Here is a 20,658-nt window from a genome sequence, read left to right as displayed (position 1 = left end):
CCCGGCTCCTCTCCAGCCACTGCTGCTCTCTCCTGGGGTGCCAGGGAATGAGGTGCCCCAAGCTGCTGTGTTGCATCCTGCTACCTCGGTTGGAGATCTTGACGTTCATGGGGAACTGTGAGGCCACGGCCAGGAGGTTGTGCTGCAATGCGTGTTGCACCAGCCGTTGCTGCTCCTCTGCCGTCAGGGCCACCTTCTTCTCTGGAGGCTCCCCTGTCTCCAGCTTCTCCCGCAGCTGCTCCAGCACTGCTGCTTGTGAAGCAGCTGCTGCCTGGGCCGCTGCGAGATGGTGGCCAGCCAGTCCCACTGGGATAGCGATGCGCCCTGGCACTGCTGCTGCCAGCACGCCGTCCTCTGCAAGAACAGAGAGAGCTCAGCAGGTCTGTTCATCTCATCATCCCCAGCTGGTGCCCCTTCCAACCCAGCAGCATGGGGCAGGGCGTGCCACCACCCATCTAAGCTTGGTCCTTCTCCAAAGTAAGAAGAAATAAAGCTTTCTCAGTTCCAGAGAGAGACTAAATAATAAATAAAAATATTCCTTTTCCCCCCCAGGTGAAGAAGGGCAAGAGCACACAGGGAACAGCCCTGCTGCCAGAGCAGTGTCTATGCCTGGGGAGAGACACCCAGATGTTCTCCTCACTCACCTTTCTTAACAGCGTGCACTTGTCCAAGCTGGCCACAGCTGTGTGTGGAGATGCTAAGAGCTGGCAGAGGCATTTTGGGGGAGCCCAACAGGGTTGGGGTGCCACTTGGTGAGTAGTTGAAGAGTGCCGTGCCAAAAGTCTGCCTCCGTCCCTCCCGACGGTTGCTGTCGATGGCGGCTTGGAGCTCCCCCGGAGAGCTGAGCGCCCGCTTCTCACATTCGTAGGGATACAGGTACTTCATGTATCTGAACAGGGAGAGACAGGATGAGATTCAGCACCACGCACCTCTGTGCTGAGCAGGACCAGGCTGGAGGTGGCACCTGGGAAGGAGCAGAGCCCTCCATCCCCTTTTGGGGCACGGCATGACAGACCCCACTTGGCTTTCTGGGACATCGGAGCCAGAGGGTGCCCCAGTGTGGGTGCCCCGTACCCACTGCGACCACCGGGCACTCACTGCGTGCGGAGGGTGAAGGCAGCACTGGTGATGGAGGTAGGTAGGTTGAGGCCCTTCGTGATCTCCCGCCAGATCTTCTTGTTGATAACTTCGACCAGGCCACCTTTGTCTGTCACCAGTCGGTAGAGCGTGTACAGGTCCAGGACTTGCTTGGCCATGATAGGGATGCGGTTCACGGGCGTCCCTTCCAGACACGTGAGGAGGAGGGAAAGGGTGTGGAGTGAACTCGGGGAGACTGTCACTCCCTGGGGACACAGCCCCACTGCCACTGCAGGTACTGGGTGTCCTACAAGGGGAGAGGCTTCTCTTTGTGCCTGGGTAAGGACCCATGGGCACAGGGGATGCAGGCAGGACCACAGAGTGCCTGGAAGAGCAGCACCATGTCTGTGTGAAGGGCAGACCCCAGGATGCTGGCACACGGCTCCCACAGAAGAAGCTGGTGGTGGGACTGGGTGCACTCTCAGCTGGGTTGTGGGGGACACCGTGAGATGGGTGAAGTGCTTCCTCCAGAGCCCCTGAGATAAGATTTTACAGCTCTGTATAGAGTGTGTCTCCCTGAGATCTCTCAGAGCACCCTAGAAGGACTCTCCCTGTAACCCCTGCCCCGCTTCAGAACTTCTAAAGAGATCCCATCTAAACATCATAAAGGGACTCAACCCTCTGAAGAAGGACTCTCCTCATAACCCTTCTGGAAGGACTTACCCTATAGCCTCCCCGCAGAGAGGTTTTCACTCAGCCCCACAGAGAGGGACTCCTCCAGGTGCCCCTGGAGATACTCCCTACCCCACAGATTCCCCATAGCAGCTTCTCAACACCTTAAAGGCTTTCAGTACCTCACCTCAAGAGACCTGAACCCAACTCCCCTTCAAAAGCCCTCACGTAGAGACCCTGAACCCCAGTCCTGTAGCATCACCCTCTCGCAGAGGCCATGGGGCAAGGAGACATGGGGTCACCAGGGCTCTGTGAGCCCAGCATGGATCAGCACGGTCCTCACAGCTACCGTGTCTGTTTACAACCCCCTCTTCACTTTCCCAGTACCCTGAAATAGCCCCACAGCCTCGCTCTGCCCCACAGTGCCTTGGGGTAACAGTCTGGGCAGTGGCTGGGAGCTGCAGCAGGGCAAGAGGGGATGAGCATTCCATCCTATTCTATCCTGTCCCATCCTACCCCATATTTATTCCTCCTGCGGGGCGGCGGGTGGTATTGGAAAGCCATCTATTTCGCCAGGGGAGGCTGTCACAGCTGCGCTTTGCCCCTCAAACGAAGCCGTCACTCACCGCCATCCTCCAGCATCCTAATTTATGGCCCTGATATTGGCTTGGCTTCTTCACATAAGCCTGAAAAATGAGCTCTTTTTATTCCTTTACTGAGTTCATTTAACTTTTTTTTTTTTTTTTTTTTGTGTCTGTGTTGTTCGCCTGATTGGGAATGGGGAGAGTTTATCCTCCTGGGAAAAAGGCAGAGATATTGGCTTGATATTTGCCAGCAGTCCCTCACAAGCCTTGCTAGGGGTCTGCAACACCAGCCCAATCACCTTAGGGTGGGGGCCAATTCGAGGGCTCCCCATCACCTCAACATGCCAACAATGGCTAATGACAGCAGCTCCCCATTAATCTCAGGACTGTGCAAGGCGGGCAGCTGGTGCCCGTCCCACTGACAAAGGGATCTGTCTGCATCCCCGCAGAATGATGGCCCCCACCCCAGCCAGGGCAAGCAGCACAAAAGCCTGGGGAGATGATGCGGCCATTGTGGTGCTGCAATTAGCTCCTTGATTGATTAATGGCCCCATGTTATCTGCAGGGCCCTTGGCTCACCTGGGAGGCTGGGGAGGGAGGAGGGAAGGATGCCCTGTGAGCAAAAGCAGAAATAGTGTCCCCATATCCCAGCTCACCACTTTCAGGGGTGCCATGGAGGTTGGGGCACTGGAATAATGTGCCCTGCCGCCTGCACCCCATGTCTGATGGGGTTGATGGTATCACCTCCATCTCATCTGTGGTCCCCCAGATCTCTTCCAGCAGTCACCCCCACACACCACTGGGTGACCTGCCCAGTACCATGGGATACCCATGTCCCCCCACAGCTGGGCACTCCCCATATTTCAGCCTCACTCACCTTCCACCCCACTGATAAATGCCCTGACAGACGACTGAGAGGATGCTCCCCCTTTCATTAAGGTTCACCCCACAGGCACCAACCACCTCCTGGACCACCGCAGGGACACAGACCATGTACCCCTGGGTGCAATGGCAGCAACTGCACCTGCTCACGGCTGCTGCTTCTCAGCCAGCTCCTGATGACCCCAGGATGCTCTCCCTGCCCCCCTCATCCCATTTCTCTTTGTTATCCAGCTCCAAAATTCCGACTCCTCCAACAGGTGGATGCACACTCCCATCCACACACCTGCATCCACACCCCTGACTGCCCTCCCTGAGGAGATGCCACCCGCTCGGGGAGGTGTGGGACAGAGGGGACAGGATTGGAATGGCCATAAACACAAGGATGAGGAGCAGCATTGACAGAGAAGCATCAGGCTCCCTCCCTCCTCCCTGCATCACCAGGCGTTTGCTTAATTAGCCCCAACCCCAATGGTGAGGGAGTTAATTAGCTCTGGAGAGAGAGATAATGAAGCCACCAAACAGCCCATGAATCTTGCAGCTGATGGATGCAGGGGTTGGGGGGGTGAGGGGGTTGAGGCAGCACTGATGCTCCCACTTGCTCCCCACAGGCCAGCACCAGGGCCAAGGGGAGCAGGGACACACATCAGCCCGTACCCAGACCCCCCCTGCCTCCAGCTGGGCTCCAGTGTGAGCCCCGTGGCCATCCCAGTCCCCTGCAGCACAGCCCTGACTGAAGTGAGTTTTTGGGGTCTCAGCCCAACTCAAAAAACTATCACTGCTGCCCCAAGGGCAGGTAGGGACCCTCACCACCCTTCCCATGGGTACGACTTGGGGGCAACTGACCTCTTCTGCCCACCCTCAACCTGCACACAGCCAGCTCCACTACTCCCATCCCTGCTCCCCCCCCAGCCTTCTCCTGTTAATTAGCTTGGCATTAACCTCTGCCTGGGGTTTACTGGCTATTGAGCGGCGTGTTCATTAATCCACATACCAGCAAAAGGCTCTAATTAATACAGCCGGCCACACGCCCGCACTCGGCAACTTTTAATTGTCACAGGCCCAGCCGGGGAGGGCGAAGGTTAAAGCATTTATTGAGTCCCTGGGAGCTGGCTTGGCCCCCCATGCCGATAGCAAAGATTTCCGATGTGGCTGGGGTGGCTGCCAAGCCCTTAACCCCTGGGCGGCCAGTGCTGCCCAGATCACTGACCCCACTCTGGTGGCACTGTGAGCATCACCAAGAGGTGCCAGTAATGGACACCCTCACTGGGCAACACTAAAGGGGGGCAAGAACCAGCACCACTAATTAACGCTGCTAAGCGCATCACTCTCTGGCATCATCTGCAGATGGGCACTGATAATGGGCATTATAAATGGGCTTTTTGAATGGTTGTCACCAAGGAATATGCTCATGGGCATCACTGTTGGGCATCACTAATAGGCATCTCTATCAGGCCGATCTCAGGAGAGCCCCTCTTGGCAGCAGCACCTGTGCTGGGGGGTCCACCTGGAGCAACGGCGTCAAATCTGCTGAGTTTATGCATGTGCATGTGTCTGAGCAGGAGATGGTGGCGGGGAGACCCTGCAAGACCTGCCTGGGGGGCTTGTAGGAGACCTGCAGCAGCTCAATTCCCCAGCGGACCACAACGTGAGCCCCTCCCCAGGCAGCTGGGCCAGAGGTGCCCGTGGTGTCCATCCCAGCCACCCACCTTTACCTCTCTTCTGCATGAAGCCGAAGAGATCATCCAGGAACTCTTTGCGTTTCGGGTCCTCGTCCAGTTCGTAGAGCTGGGAGTGGGAGAGAGAGAGGTCAGTGCTGCCAGCATACAACGGCATGCCTGGCTATGGAGGTAGTGCTAGAAGAAGGATCCTGCCTGTTTTAGGGCACAGAACTGATCTCTCCATTGGGCAGCCTGTTCCAGTGCCCAATGACCTTTTCCATGAAAAATTTTTTCCAAATGTCCAGCCTAAACCTTCCCTGGTGGAGCTTGAGGCCATTCCCTCTTGTCCTGCCCCCTGTCACCTGGGAGAAGAGGCCAGCAACCCTGACCAGGCATGGGGACCCTAAACCCATCTTCCTTGGCTGTGCACAGGGATCCAGGTGTGAGCACGGCAGTGATACATCGCTGCAAGGCACAAGGACCTCCCGCCATGTGTGTGTGTGCAAACCAAATGAGTGTGCCCTGCGTGCAAGTGCACGAACACGTAACGGCACGTGCAGCACCATGTGTGCACCAACACTGGTGCACGTGTATGCCAGCAAGTTGGTGAGTACATTGATGCGTCTGTAAGCTGGTCAGTGTGCACGTGCACACTTCTACAGTTGTGCTCGTGTGTATTTGATGGACTCAGCTCTGGACAAACGGACACAATCCCCAAGGCCGAGCTGACGGACAGCACCAGGGAGGCCAGCGCAGCCCCGACACCAGGGACCCGAAGCGCCAGCTGTGTGCGAAAGCCAGGGCTTGCCTGATTCCAGCACAGCGCCTGGGTGACCATGACAAATTGGAGCCCGCCAGATCGATGGCCCAGCAGTAAAAGTCAGAGCACATGAAGGAAAAATTAGCACCAATCGAAGGCGCTATAGACACCAATTCCTCCCAGCGAGCCTGGTAAGAATTTAAAGCCATTGAAAAGAAACAAAACTCAGCAGTCCAGAATGGATTTCCAAAACATATACAAAGAAATGCAAGCTGGAAAACAAAGTCAGGCACAAAATAAGAATCATTTAAAAAACAATTGTGCTGGGAAAGGCTGTTAAAAACCAATAGAAAGGGAGCACCCCCGCCTCCACACAGCACATCATTCACCAGGCAGATAAAGGAAGCTGGGCTGTAGGGATGTGTCAGGCTGCGGGGACATGGGGATGTGGGGAAGGGGTGTAAAAAACAAGCTAATAAAAGAGATATTTTAAACTCTCAGAATTTTAGTTTCCAGGGTCTGTTTATAACAGGAGGGATAGAGGGATATGATGGGGACATATGAATACAGAGCTATGGGGATGCAGGGACGCGAGCATATAGGGATGTGGGGATCCAGGGACTTGGGGTACATGGAGATGTGGGGATGCAAGGACAGGAAGACAAGGGGACACACAGGGATGCTACTACAGACACCCTACAGTTCCCATCACTGAACACAGTCCCTCATCTAACCCATGGGTGCCAGCTGCCTGTCCCTTCTCTAAAAGATGGATGCCAACAGCTTGTTCCTAAGTCTATGGGTGCTACTGCCTGTCTCCCTCCACACCCATCAGTGCTGCCTGACCAACTCAGAGCCACTCCATGGTCCTCCACCCCTGCTCCTTCCTTGCCTTCTGGGTGCCACCTACCTGTCCCCTCCTATCAGAACGTGCTCTCAGGGTGATGCAACCCCTGGATGCCAGCACCCAGTCCCTCCTCTCCACCATGGAGCTCCTTGACCTGCTGTCCCCCTCTCCATCGCCTGCCCTTTCTCAGGAGCTCCTTGAGCCATCGATTACAGTAACTAGGTCAGGCTGGAAGCAGAGGTACAGGGTGGCTGCTTTGATTTTTGCCCCGGGGAAGGCCATGTGAGCCCTGCCTGTCTCTGCCTGCAGCAGGGCTCTGACCCCCACCTCCATACCAAGCCTGTTTCTACACCCTGTGATCTCCTGGCTTCTCAAAGCAGGAGCAAACCCCCAAAATCAGCTCATCCCATTGCGGCATGAAAACACCGCCTTCTTGAAAGGTCAATACTGAAGTGGGGCTCCTGTACCCTGAGCTCAGCTGCACCCACAGTTCTTCTGGACCTCCAGGTGCAGCTCACACTCCTGCTCCCATCAAGGCAGGCAGGGTTATATCAGCATGTGCCACCACTGCCTCCAGCCCCTGAAACAGGTGTGACCTCCAAGCACCGGGATCTATTCTTCCACCATTGATTAACCTCTAACCTTTTATCTGTGGGGCACTGAGACGCAAAAACAGACTACATCAATGGGGGAGCAAAGGTCGGCTTTTAAGTGGAGACAAAAGTGGAGCTGAGTAACAGGGGATGCACTGGTCATCCTGTGAGATTTGGGGATACTCAGGCTGGAGACAAGGTGGTTTTGAGGGATTCTTGCTGATGGAGGGTGGGCTGGGTCCCAGCCAAGACTAGCAGTGGGATCCACATGCCACAGGTTCACTGGAGTGCCATCAGCACAGCATCCAGGCATGGAGGGACCACCAGACACCCCCACCCACTCTTGAGGAAGGAGCCAGCTCCATCCCCTACCCAGGGCACCTGGCCTTGCCATTCACCCTCCTCCTCCTGCACTCTGGGCACCATGGTTGTCCCTGTCACCTCACTTGGGGACTAACCATCTAAGTGGCAGATCACAATGCCTCAGGATCATACACAATCTCTGTGGGGACACCCCCCCCCACCCCAATCTCGGTGCACGAAGCCCCACACAGGCTTACATAACCCCACATAGCTGTGCGCAAGCACACACAACTCTACAGGAGTATGTGCATCCCTGTGTGGGCTCACACGAGTGTGCACAGCTTTGTGTGGGTACGTACAGCTCCACATGGGTATGCACAAGACCTCATGGGCACACGCAACTCCATACATGTGTGTGCACCACCCTATGCATGCACACACACCCCCTCAGTGACACACACAAGCTTGCACAGGCATGCACAACCCTGCACAAGCACGCACAACCCTGAACTGGCATGCACAACCCTGCACGGGTGCACAGAACATCGTGTGAGTGTGCATAACCCTGTACATGCACACACAACCTGCGCAGGCACAAACAACCATGTCTGGACACGCACAGCCTGCTACAGGCATGCAAAACCCCAGGCGGGCAGGCACAACCCTGGGAGAGCATGCACAGCCCTTTGTGGCTGTGCACAATCCTGCACGAGCACGTGCAACCCCGTAGGTGTATGCAAAACCCTGTGTATGTGTGCACAACCCCAGATGGGCAGGCACAACCTCCAACAGGCATGAGCATGAGCACGAGCAACCTCAGACAGACACGCACAACCTTAGACAGGCATGCACAACTCTATAAGCGTGTGCACAACACCACACGGGCTTGCACAACCCCAGATGGACATGCACAACCCTGTATGTGTTTGCACAACCCCAGATGGACATGCACAACCCTGTATGTGTTTGCACAACCCCAGATTGGAACACACAACCCTAGGTAGGTATGCACAGCCACATACGTGGACCCACAATGCTAGACAGGCATGCACAACCCCAGATGGGTAAAGCCCTCCTGGATGAACACCCCCAGCTCCCGCAGGGGCACACACCACCCCAGAGCATCCCCCCACCATGCACCTCGAGGCAGCCAGGCAAACCCTGCCCAGGGGCAGTTGTGCAACCCTAGCAGCAGCTCCTGCTTGCGGTGACCTATGAGCAAGTACCCTTTTAATCGTGTTTGTATTGATATAATTAGTAACTCATTTAACGCCATCGATGTAACTATATTCCTCTATAAACAGAAGTATTAAACTGTCAAGCCCAGGGATCAATATCCCGCCAGCGCACAGCGCAACTCTGCTCTGCCGACCCGGGGGACGGCACCCGAGGTGCTTGGGCCCCCCAAAAGCTGCAATACCCCCAGCACTGCCTCACCTCTGCCCAGCACTGCCGCTCAGCCAGGTGCTGGTGCAGGGCCAGGGATGGGTGTCTGCCCCTACCCTACATGGGTGCAGCAGTGGGGACCCTGCTCCTTCCTGTCATCCTATTGCTATGGCGATGTCTATATTCCTTAAGGGATGGGGATAACGGGGCTTGTCAGGCAGGTTAAAGGTCAGCAGGTCGAACATGGTTTATTGAAGGGACGGCAATAGACCTTGGGCCTCCCCCTCCTCCTCGCCCCAATTAAATAGCATCGTTAGCACCTCTCACTGACCCAGGAGATGCCTCTCCCAGAGCTGGGGGACTTTGTAGGATTGGAGCTGGGGTCCCTGGCACCCCTTAGCCTGATTGATCCCCTAGACAGAGGAGGGATGTGGCGAGGTGCTCAGCTATCCCTCAGGCACCTCCAGGCTGCCCTGCCCCGGGGAGCTACCCCCTCCCTGCCCCAGGGCTCTGCTGCCAAGGGGAAACGATTGCAGTGGGACCCCCCGCAGCCCTTGCTTGGCTGCCACCTCCTGCAGGCAGCGAGGGCTCAGATCAGCAACCAGGATTTAATCCACTTAATATGAGCCATATCGATCCCAGACCCTGCTTGGCTCCCCCCTGCCTCACATCCCGCAAACCTCCCCCCAAACCCCAAGCCGCTTAATATGCACCGCATTGATTAGCCACACTGCTAATTTTTCCATCTGGTCACTATTCACGCAGGGAGCTCAGGCAACATTCATCCCTGAGCACCCCGCCAGTGCCCTGGGGTGCAGCTGCACACCACAGCTGGCTAACTGCTGACGGGCTGTTCGGGGGTGCTTGCACCACTCCAGAGCATTACGGTTGCCTCTGAGCCAGGAGTCCCTGGTTCCTTGCCCAGGGAGATGGTGCACGGCCAGGTACTCAGACACTCAGGTGTGTCCCTCCACGTTCTGACGGGATGAAGACACAGGAAAGCTGTCAGTGCCTCAGTTTACCCCTCAGGCTTGAAAACATAAGAACTGGCTATTCCCAGTAGTGCACAGTGCTCCAGAGTGCACAGACCCCAAGAACAGTCACAGCCAGAGCCCCTCACTGTTCCCCTCACCACGGGGTAGACGCAAGGGAGCTGAGAGCTTGAAGGTTCAGCCCCCTGGCCCTGGAGCTGGGGAGCAGCTTGCTCCCTGCTGGGCACAAACCACCCCCCTGACCTTGCCAGCCACCGCTTGCCTCCACTGCTCGCCGTTAATAAGTTAATGGTTACAGGATGGCTTCGCCTGGACTCCAATTGCATTCAAAGGCACTGCTGGCTCTTGATGGGGGGCTGCTACCCTGAACTCATAGCCCCAGTGGGCACTGGAAGGATTGCCCAGCCCAATATCCCCAGTCTCGGCGGTCACCCCACTGGTGTGACTGGATACCCCCACTCAGAGCCCCCTCCAGCACCGCGGCTCCCTCCCCAAAGCCTTTCATCATGCTTAATATTTAACGGTGCTTTATAGAGCAGCAGGTTTAATCAGCGATGATAATGCGGCAGATCCAGCAGGTCATTTAAACCCCTCTCCCCACCGTGGCAGGCGCCACCGCTCCTGGGAGAGCTGCCTGCTGCAAACATTAACCCGGCTTCGCACAAGGTGAGCAACTGTTTGCTGGCAGCACTGTCCTTGGGGATGGCAGCCCCCTGCCCGCTGCCTGGCGCTGGGGTGAAGGGGAGCACTCACAGGGTCCCCAGCCTTCTTCCCAGCCCGTTTCGCAGAAGGGGAAACTGAGGCATGGGGTGCCAGCATGACTCGCCCTAGGGCTGGAGCCATGTATCCAGAGGAAACGTGCAGCGTGGTGCCACTGCAGGCACTGTCCATGGCCCTGTCCCACCATCCTGTATCCGCCTGCGTGGGGGCTGTGGCATGGGGGGTGGGTCCCAACTCCGGGCGAGTGCACGTCCCCCACGCTTGGCCCCTTGTTACTCGTTCATGGCTGAGCAGGCAGGGAGTCAATGAGGGGATTTGTTCGGGTTAACCTCCCTGACCTGCTGGCGCTTGCCACACCGCTGCCTCCACTCCATCCTCGCTTTCCCCTCCACCTCTGCCTCCTGCTCTGTCCTTGCCTCCCACTCCATCCCTCCTAGGGCGACTGGAGCCACGCACCCACCTCGAGTGCCAGCAACACCCCAGGTGTCCCCCGAGGGACATGCATGCGCACACCCACTATAGGTGCCCAGGTGTCCCCTAGAAGGCTGGGGGTGCACCTGAGATGCGCACCAGCTGCACACTGACCAGCCTGTGCACCTCCAGCCCTATCCTCTTCCTCTGGCCACTTTGAAGGGACAACAGAGGGAGAAGGGTTGGTGCTCACCCAGTGCCGGACACCCCAGCTGCCATTATGAGAAGAGCCGTGTACCCAAGCATAAAGGGCTTCTGGGGCTGGTGCTTGCTCCCACCCCACCCCTGGACAGAGGATGTGGACAATGGATCCAGGATGGAGCAGCCTCAAGCTACAGCCTACAGTGGGGGAACACAGCCCCACCAGCATGGTCACCCCCGGTGGGTGCCCTGTGCCCCAGGTGATATGTTTCCACAGCTCTCAGGTACAGAACTCAACATGCTCGCTCTGTACACACTTGTGTACCCAGTGCACCCCAACCCACACATTCACACAGCCCCCAGCTTGCTCTGCACATGCACATGTGTGCGTGCTGTCCTTGTGCATGCTCACCTCCAGACACTCTCCTGGGGCTAATCCTCCCCATCATGCACACTCACACAGCCACATACGTGCTCTCCCTCCGCACATACAGCCTCCATACAAACACACGCATCCCTTATACACTGTGCCTGTGCACACACACTCCTTGTGCACATTCATACATCCCCTTTACACACCTAGACACATCTATACCCTCTCCGTTTGTACACACACCCTGGGCACACGTGCCCTGTACACTCTCCCTGTCCAGATAGGCACATCTGCTGTGCATGCTCACACATCCCCTATGCATTCCCCCCTTGCACGTATACACATACATAGTGCGCACACTCCTGCAGCCCCTATACACACTTTCCCTGTGTGCACACACACCTTGTGCATGCCCAGACATTCCCTCTCTCCCTAGTACATGTTCACATGTCCCCTGTACACACCGTCTCCCATGCACATTCACTCCCATGCACACTCAAACTCACTTCCACACCCCCACACAGATGTAAAATGCCCACGGGCACCCTCGTGGGACCAGATCTCACATCCCTAGGGCAGTATCCCACTTCCCTCTTGCAGACCTGCTCAGCCCGCTGCCACCCGCACAGGGGATTTACTTCTATCCTTAACACAACCAGTGTTAAGGATAGCCAGGTAGCCAGGGCCCAAGCCAGCAATGGGGTGTATTCCTCCCCAAAACCCCGCTCACATCCAATTCCAGGGCAGCAGCTGGCGAGGGAGCCATGGACAGCTGCAGGGTAAGGACTCCTGCTGGTGCTCCTGTCCTTCCACGGTGCTTTTATTCTCACACCCTTGATTAGTTTTTACACCTCCTCTTTGGAGACCCTGACCCCAAGCCCTTGGGACCCACAGGTTGGGATATGGTGTTGTGGCAGCTGCTGAGACACTCTCAGTATCCGCGGACTGCAGTGGGGCTGGGAATAGCCCTGTGGGGCAACAGGGGTGACGGGACTGGAGCCGGCAACCACCAGGACTGTTCAGGTCTGCAGGCTGGGGCGAGGGGCACAGGGGTAGCCTGTGGAGGGAGGCTCAGCCCCCAAACCCTGCCCCAAACACCCATGAGTCCACATTGCTCCATACGTGTAGACAGTGGTCCATGCATGTGCAGGAGAGTCTGTACAAGCTGGGACACTACACAGGGCCCCCCCCCCCCACACAAATGTGGTCAGACACGTGAGCCCACTGTATGCATGTGGGCACACGCACGATGCCATACACACACGCCTACACACACACACACGGGTCCATACATGCTTGGCCACACCCACACATATCTGGACGCTCATATAGGTCAAACCACCACTCACACGAGTTCACACACACTTGGGCACTTATATGGATCCATACATAGCCATAGGATCTCCCAGGGAATGATCCCTACACACTTGGACATTCATATGGGTCTACACACCCGTATCAGCCCTCACATGGGTTCAGAAATCTGTGGGCACACCCGTACACTTACATCAGCCCTTATATGGTCCATACATTCACATCGGTCCATATGCAGACACACACAGAGACCACCAGCAAATGCACTCCCAGCCCCTGCACTCGTGCCAGAGCTGCTGCCGCTGGGGATTAGCCTGCTGACCCTTGCTGCCTCCCCACTGCAGGTGGTCCCAGACTCAGGGCAGAGCTCTGCTCACAGGTTTGCCGGCGAGAAGCCTCCAGGAAGCTGCAGCCAGGAGCAAACACCACGTTCATCGGTTCCCCCCATTCTGCAGTGTAATCAGAGACCCTCTAATTTAGCCCCAGGAGTCCTGAGGTTGTTGTTCCTGCACCTGGGTTAAAGATGCGCTGGAGGCAGAGGCTGGGACCTCCCACCCCTCCACCGTCCTCCTGAACTGCCTGTGTCTCCCCAGCCATGCAAGCGAAGTCAAAGGGGAGGCAGAAGTAGGAAGCCCAGCACCATACGGCCCTGCCACCACATTTTGGGGTGACCCCAAGGCAAGGGATGGGGAACCGATAGACCAGGATGTCCAGGGTATGGAGGGCTGCAGCCAAGTCAGAGCATGCCCCTCCATGCTTTAAGCACATCCAATCATAGCCAGTGAGCCCCTTCCGAATGCATGGAAAGGGTAAATGGGTGCAAGAGGTGCCTGCTGGCACCACAAACCAATGGGACAGGTGCATCATCATGATGGGAAGAGGAATGGCCACAACAGAGTTGGCCAAGGATGATGATAAGCATCTGGCGGCAATGCAAGCCATCCCTGAATTAAGTACTGAGGCCACCAGACACCTGAGAGTCCCAAAAGGGGCATCTGGTGTTGATCCCCCAGTGCTCCCAGACAGGGATGAAGGAGCTTCAGGAGGTCCCAGTCCCCCCAGCCACAACCAGACAGGTCCAAATGCACTGGCGAGGTCCTGGCATGGAGGACACCCTGCCAGCAAACATCCCACTGCTAGAGAGCTGGGCACAAAACCCAGATGACCCTCCTGCCAGGGGCTTTCCCATGGTGACACCTTGGGAAGAGCCTGGGGAGGGAGGGGGGAGCCCTGGGTCCTGGCGTTGCTCTTCCATGACTTGGAGGAAACCAGGGCAAGCACCTTCAAGTCTGTGGATGGCTCTCCAGAGGCGAAAGCTGAATTGATGGGGCTGAGGTCGCACCAGCAATGCCGGGCTCTTCCCAGTGCCCTCCAAGCCAAACGTGTGATGCAGCAATGCAGCATTGCAACTTGGTGGCATCCCCGGCTCCAGGGAAGAGGAAGTTTATGGGTAACACACAGTCAGACCCTGCCTGGTACCCTCCACCCCAGGGCAGGGGCTGTCCTGCAGCACTGCATGTGGGAGACCTCCCAGACCTTTGCCCAGGTCTCTACCCGTCCATCCTTATCAAATGTGCGTAGATCGGTGCTGTGGGCTGATGCAAAGAGACAGAGGTGAGGGGGGTCTCACAATCATCTAACATCAGAGTAGCCCTCCCAGGTCAGAGCAAAGGTCCTGCCAGTCCCCCCTCCAACCCCAAAGTGTCACCTTGGAAAACCTATAAAATTGGGGGAAGTGGCATTTGCTTGTTAACCCTCTGTGGGTTTCCCCACCATGACCTCATGCCCTGCGCCCATTCTTAGCATCACGGCACTGCATGGATCGCTCCCCTGCAGCTGGTCCTTCACCCACCTCCCACCCCACCCTCCACCGCCGAAAGCCAGGGAAGTGGCTCCCTGTGCACCCTCCACAAACCAGCCTGGATTTGACGGTCACCACCCACTTAGCTGTCTCTCCCATTCAGGGGGATGACAGCAAGGGGGGATGACAGCAGGGGGATGACCCTGAGACCAGTGCTGGGTGATGACAGCATTGCCATGCTGATATGGGACAGCTTCAAGCAGGAGGTCCCAGTGGGAAACACAGCCCGTGTCCCTCCACGCCCCACAGCATCACAGACCAGCCCCTGGGAAATCTCCGAAAGCTGGAGAACGGCTACTCTCCTCACTCAGCCCCTGAAAAGAGTGGAGAACCTGTTCCCCAGGCTGGGCGAGGCACAGCCCTGCAGCCTGGGAAGGGCCAGAGGACGTAATAGTTCTCCTAGGCAGGAGCACTCCCCTCCCGAATGATCACAGGAGTGACAGCCACCTTGCAGACTCCAAGGCAAGCCAGCACCAAGCCTGCCCCAAACCACCAGCCTGTACCTGGCAGCACCGTGCAAGGGCAGGGCTGGTCCTGGTACTCCTTTCCCCTCTTTCTGTCCCACCTCATTTAAGGCATCAAGGGGCAGTCAGTCCCCTTATTCCTGTGCTCCCAGGAGTACTGAGCATAAGAGATATTCTGTTGTCCCCTGGACTGGTTGGGATGTGACAGCAAATGGGGAAACCCACTTGTGCATCTCTGGAGCAGGGACCCACTGTCTTTCAGATCAGAGTCAGGGGAAAAAAGAGAGTAAGCAAGCAAGTAGCCAGATATCACCCTGGGAAGTGGTGGCAGGATTTATTCCCCCAACATGATTTATTCCCGGATCTCCCTTGCCATCCATCTCCCTGGTATTCACACCGTTTTGGCAGCTTCGCTCCTGTCCCACACAGAGAACGTGGTCAGCCTCAGCCAGGGCCTGAAGGATGAGAAATGCCGGGGATGTTTTCTCTGTGTAAAACTTCCACAGGCCTGGGAGGGAGGAGCTGATTCCCACCTCCTGACTGACCCCAGGAACCGGACGGTCAGCCTTTTTCTGCACAGCAGGGTGTAATGTAACACTTCCTGGACAAGATATTCTGCCTGTGCAGCGCACCCACCTTGGCCCTTCCCGTGTTGCTTTCGAGGCAGCGTCGGGTGCCAGCTGCCTCCCCAAGCACAGCTGTGGGGCACACGCTGCCCATACCTGCTGCCTCGCAGGCAGCCACTTGCTGGGGTGAGCCTTGGTCCCTCCAACCAATACCACACTGTGCAATCTCAAAAGAGAAAAGGCAGTGGCATGGTCCCACGGCACCTGAAAGTTGTGTCTCTGCTGCTGTCCCCAACCCCTTTTGCCAGAGCCACTGCAGACGAGCCAGTAAGTCCCCTTGTCTCGCTGTCCCCTGGGCAGAGTGGTCCTAAAAAGCCACACATCACCTGCATGGGGGCATCTCTGCCTGCTCCATCCCTTTGCTGCATCCTCTCTGTCACCAACCCTGACACCAGCACCCCCCTTCTTTCCCTGCATGACGAAGCCAAGCACATGGAGAACGCAAACGCGACCTGGTGCTGTGCAGTCCATGCTCTCGCCCGCACTCACCCTCACACACAGAGCAGCACCTGATGCATGCAAACCAGGGCTTGTACAACCCAGCACGGTTAGGGATCAACACGTATTAAACCCAGAGAAGCCTTTCCTCCACCCTATGTACAAGCTCCAGGAGTCTTGTTCCTGCACCAGATCTCTGTGGCACAGAGGTCTTCCCTGTGCCAGCAGTGAGGTGACAGGGTCACCACGCTGCTCCCTCCAGCCAGGAATCAGTAGTACAGTACTGATTGTAGTACAGCAGTAATACACCCCAGCCCTCGCAGAGACACAAGGAAGATCAGTGGCACAGCCTGCCAGCTCCTCGGGGTGACCATGTACCAGAATCCTCTCCCTTGCCTGTCTCCACAAAACCTCTGTGGACAGAGGCCACCTGGTTTTGCCCATCACAGCAAGCACCGGGGATGGAGCCTGTGTGGGTCGAGGCAGGAGCACGGGGGTGCCTGGACACTCGGCACCCGGTGATGCTGTTGGGCGCAGGGTTCCCGGGGAAGGCGAGGGACAGGAGGCAGGGTGGAACAGGACTTGGTGTCAGGGAGAAAGGAGCACACAGGGATGCTTGTCAGGGTGGCCGCAGGGTCAGGCGCAGCGAGGAGCGTTCAGGAGGTGCCCGTTTGGGGCAGGACGGGGCTCCAGGACAGCGGTGCTGGGTTGCACTGCCTGTGCTTGCCCGGGATGAGGCTGGGGGGCAGTAGAGGTTGGGGGGGCTGGGGCGCTCCCATTTAGGGTGGCACAGTGATGTCTGTTGGTAATGGGAGTACTGGGAATGTCTTCTTGGGGTGACACTGGGATGGGACCCGGGGCAGCGGGGTTGCTTGCTTTTGGGGCAGCGAGGGGGCATAAACGACGTCCATTTGGGAAGAGCTGAACCCCGAGTCTGTGGGCTGGGGGAGGGGATGCTCGCCCGGACACCTCCTACCTGCTTGAACTGCTCCTCGTAGGTCCACTCGTGGTGCGGGGGGGGCGGCGGCTCGCGGGGTTCCCCTTCTTCTTCCTCCTCCTCCTCCTCCTCGCCCTCCTCCTCCTCCTCGGGGTCTCCCCCCGGGGCGGCGGGCGGCGGGCGGCGCTGGGGGCCGGGGCCGGGGCCGGGCTGTGCCGGGGGCCGTCGGGCGGCGCCGTCGGGGCCGCGGGCCAGGCGGGCCGCCTGCTGCCGCTGCAGGGTCTCCATCACCGCGGCCAAGCGCAGCCCCCCCGCCGCCCCCGGGCCCCGCGGCGGGGCGGCCGCCTGCGGGCACAGGGACAGCCTCAGCGCCGCCGCCGGAGGAGGAGGAGGAGGAGGAGGGAGGGGAGGAAGCATCCCCCACCCGCTCTCTCCTCCCTCGACTCCCCCCCTCCCGCCCCGGCACAAAAGTTGCTGCAGCCCCCCCGCCGGGACCACCCGGCATTTTCCCTGCTCCCCGGGACCCCATCCCTGTTCCACCGGCGACGAGTCCCACCCGGCATCTTCCCTACTCCCCACCCAGCCCCCTGCCCGGCCCCGGCCCTCACCCGCCCCCCCCGTCGCTGTTTTGCGGGACACTGGGACCCCCACCCTCTTCCCAGCCCATCCTGCCCCACCGGGGACCCTCTCCCCGTCCCACCCCGTCCCACCGGGGACACCCACCCCGCTCCCTGTCCCCCCTCCTCGGTACATGCCCTGCTGAGACCCCTCCGCCCCGCTTCCCCCGGAGATCTCCGCCCCGACAATCCCACCGGGGGCGTTCTCCTAGTCACCCCCCGGACCCGTCGCAGACCCCTTCTCGTTCTCCCCTGAGATCCCCCCCCGCCCGCCTCGGTCCTACCGGGCTACCTGTCCTCCAGAGCGCTCCTCTCGCTCCCATCACGGACACCCACTCCGCTCCCTGCCCTCTCCTGCCCCACCGGGGACCCTCATCCCTCTCCCTGTCCCATTCTGTCTCACCAGGAACCCCCATCCTGCTCCCATCCCCCTTCCCTGTCCGATCCTGTCTCATCAGGGACCCTCACCCTGCTCTCTGTCCCACCGGGGACCCCCCATCCCGCTCCCACCGGGTACCCTCGTCCCTCTACTTCTGCGATCGCGTTCCAGTGGGGTCCCCTACCCTCTCCCCGTCCCATCCTGTCCCATAACCTCTCCCTATCTCACCGGGGAACCCCCATCCCGCTCCCACCGGGCACCCCCATCCCTCTTCCCACGGATCCCGTCCCACTGGGGATCTCCACCCGCTCCTTGTCCCATCCCGTCCCACCAGGGACACCCCACCCCGCTTCTACCGGGGACCCCCATCCCTCTACCTCTCTGATCCCGTCCCACTAGGGACCCCCACCTTCTCCGCGTCCCACCGGGGACCCCCACTCTCTCCCTGTCCCATCCCGTCCCGCGGGGGACCCCCCTACCCCGCTCCCACCGGGTACCCCCATCCCTCTTCCTCTCCGACCCCGTCCCACTGGGGACCCCCACTCTCTTCCCCTCCCATTCCACCAGGGACCCCCTCCCCGCTTCCACTGGGTACCCCATCCCTATACCTCTCCGATCTCGTCCCATTGGGGTCCCCCAACCTCCCCTCGTCCCATTCTGTCCCACCGGGGACCCTCTCCCTGTCCCACCGGGTACCCCCGTCCCTCTTCCTCTCCGACCCCGTCCCACCGGGGAACCCCATCCTCTCCGCGTCCCACCGGGGACCCCCCACCCCGCTCCCACCGGGCACCCCCATCCCTCCACGTCTCCCACCCCGTCCCCTCGGGGACCCGCACCCTCTCCGCGTCCCCCCCGGCGCGGAGCCCTCACCAGGGCGGCTTTGCCCGCCAGGCTGGGGTTTTCCACCATGCCGCGGGCTCCGAGCGGGGCTCGCCCCGTCCCGGGGGGCTCGGCTGCTCCGCCCGGTCCCGGCCCGCCGCTCACATGGCGCCGCGACCGCCGATATTTCTTTTATTCCGCAGCAGATGAGGGTGGGTGGGATTTCCCCCCACCCCTTTCCTTTCTTTCTCTCTCTCTTTCTTCCTTTTTTTTTTTTGGTTTTTTTTTTGTTTGGATTTTTTTTTTTTTTTTTTTTTTGCAACAAGTGGCAGGCAGGCAGCAACACCCCTCCCCGCTCCCATTTGCTGGCGCACGTCAAGGGAGTCATTCGGGGGGGGGAGGGAGGGACGGGCTTGCGGCAATCCCGAGGGATCGTCCCGGGACCGGCTCGCCGGGAGCCAGTCGTGCTTGGGGCCGCGGAAGGGGATGGGGGGGGGCGTGGGAAGGGGGTGTTGCCTCTGGGTGCTTTTGTTTGTGCCTGGGGAGTTGTGTCTGGGCTTGGGTGTGTGTCTGAGTGTGTTTCTGGGCGGGTGGGGGGTGTTTATGGGTGTGTGTGTTTATGGGAGGGGGTGGTCAGGGCGTGCATATAGGGGGTGCTGGGAGAGGGGGTGCAGAGAAGGGCGTGCAGGGGGTCCAGGTGTGCGTACAGGTGTGTGTGGGGAGAGGGGAGCCCGTAGGAGGGGTGTGCAAGGGGTCTGTGCACCCCTGCAGCTGGACACTGCATCCATTGCACACGTGTGCACATGTGCACAGATGCCTGTGCGTGCTGGGAGAAGGCAGCGCACTGCATGAGTGTGTGTGTTTGTGCAGTCACTCTGTGCTTGCGTATGTCTGTGCACACACACTCAGTGAGATGAGCGTGGACCGTGTGTGCTGCACCCGCTGCGAACGTATACAGAGGGTCTGTGTGCGCATGGATACCCATGTATGCTAGGAGGAGGTGGTGTGTTGTGGGAGTCTGAGCATCTATGCTGTCATTCTGTGCTTGCGTGCACGTGTGTGCACACATTTGGTGAGCTGAGTGTGCACGGCATGTGTGCTGGCAGAGTATCTGAGGATTTGTGCACGGTCTGTGTGTGTGTGCAAGGGACACTGTGCATGCCCGTCAGGTGTGTGCGCTGCATGTGTGTGCAGGGGACCCTGTGCACACCCACCAAGGACCTACCCTGCATGTATACGTGCGTGCACGCTGCTTTTACGTTGTGTTTGCACACTGCATTTAAGGCATGTGTATGTGGAGGACGTGCATACATTGCACAGAGCTCTGCACGTGCACATGCATATGTGCAGCCATGTGGATTGTGACAGGGGCTGAATACGTGCAGTGTGTTAGGATAAGTGCTTAGATGTGCACACAGGGAGCTGGCTGTGTGCATTTTGTGTGTGAGTGTCTGGGATCTGCCTTGGGAGAGGTGGGGGTGAGCGCGGTGTGTGCAGGCAGGTGCATGTGTGCACACCTGTGTGGGGAAGCGGGTGTGTGTGTATCCACACTGTCAATCTGCGTGCAGGCATAACGGGGCATTCCCTGCAAACTGCAAGTGCAAGAACTCCACGTTCAAGAACTGAAGGGTCACCACAATGCACCCCAAGCTGGAGCCTGAGACCTGCCTGCGGGATGAGGCCATCAAGTTGTCCCCCTGAGGGGTGCTGCATGTGCCCAGAACCTGGTTGAAGGGATCAGACG

General features: G+C 58.6%; 2 protein-coding genes across 3 annotated transcripts in view; one reads left to right on the top strand and one right to left on the bottom strand.

Annotated features, from left to right (window-relative positions):
• ARID3C (AT-rich interaction domain 3C) overlaps positions 1 to 17,452 on the bottom strand; it is a 29,303-nt gene extending 11,851 nt beyond the window's left edge. For both annotated transcript variants that reach the window (XM_069880942.1, XM_069880941.1), the window contains exons 1-5: positions 17,139 to 17,452; positions 4,928 to 5,000; positions 1,099 to 1,282; positions 645 to 889; positions 85 to 354 (exon numbers count right to left, since the gene is read on the bottom strand). In XM_069880942.1, coding sequence (XP_069737043.1) covers positions 85 to 354; positions 645 to 889; positions 1,099 to 1,282; positions 4,928 to 5,000; positions 17,139 to 17,387 — 1,021 coding nt within the window. In that variant the 5' untranslated portion in view covers positions 17,388 to 17,452. The remainder of the gene's footprint in view (positions 1 to 84; positions 355 to 644; positions 890 to 1,098; positions 1,283 to 4,927; positions 5,001 to 17,138) is intronic.
• The window catches only part of CNTFR (ciliary neurotrophic factor receptor), a 467,758-nt gene continuing 462,389 nt past the window's right edge, over positions 15,290 to 20,658 (top strand). The window contains exon 1 of the mRNA XM_069880946.1: positions 15,290 to 15,299. The gene's annotated coding sequence lies outside the window, so the exon portion shown is untranslated. The remainder of the gene's footprint in view (positions 15,300 to 20,658) is intronic.

This window comes from Phaenicophaeus curvirostris, chromosome Z (assembly GCF_032191515.1).
Source record: "Phaenicophaeus curvirostris isolate KB17595 chromosome Z, BPBGC_Pcur_1.0, whole genome shotgun sequence".
Lineage (NCBI taxonomy): Eukaryota > Metazoa > Chordata > Aves > Cuculiformes > Cuculidae > Phaenicophaeus > Phaenicophaeus curvirostris.
The sequence above is the reverse complement of the archived record's forward strand: the minus strand, read 5'-3'. Positions and strand labels throughout refer to the sequence as shown.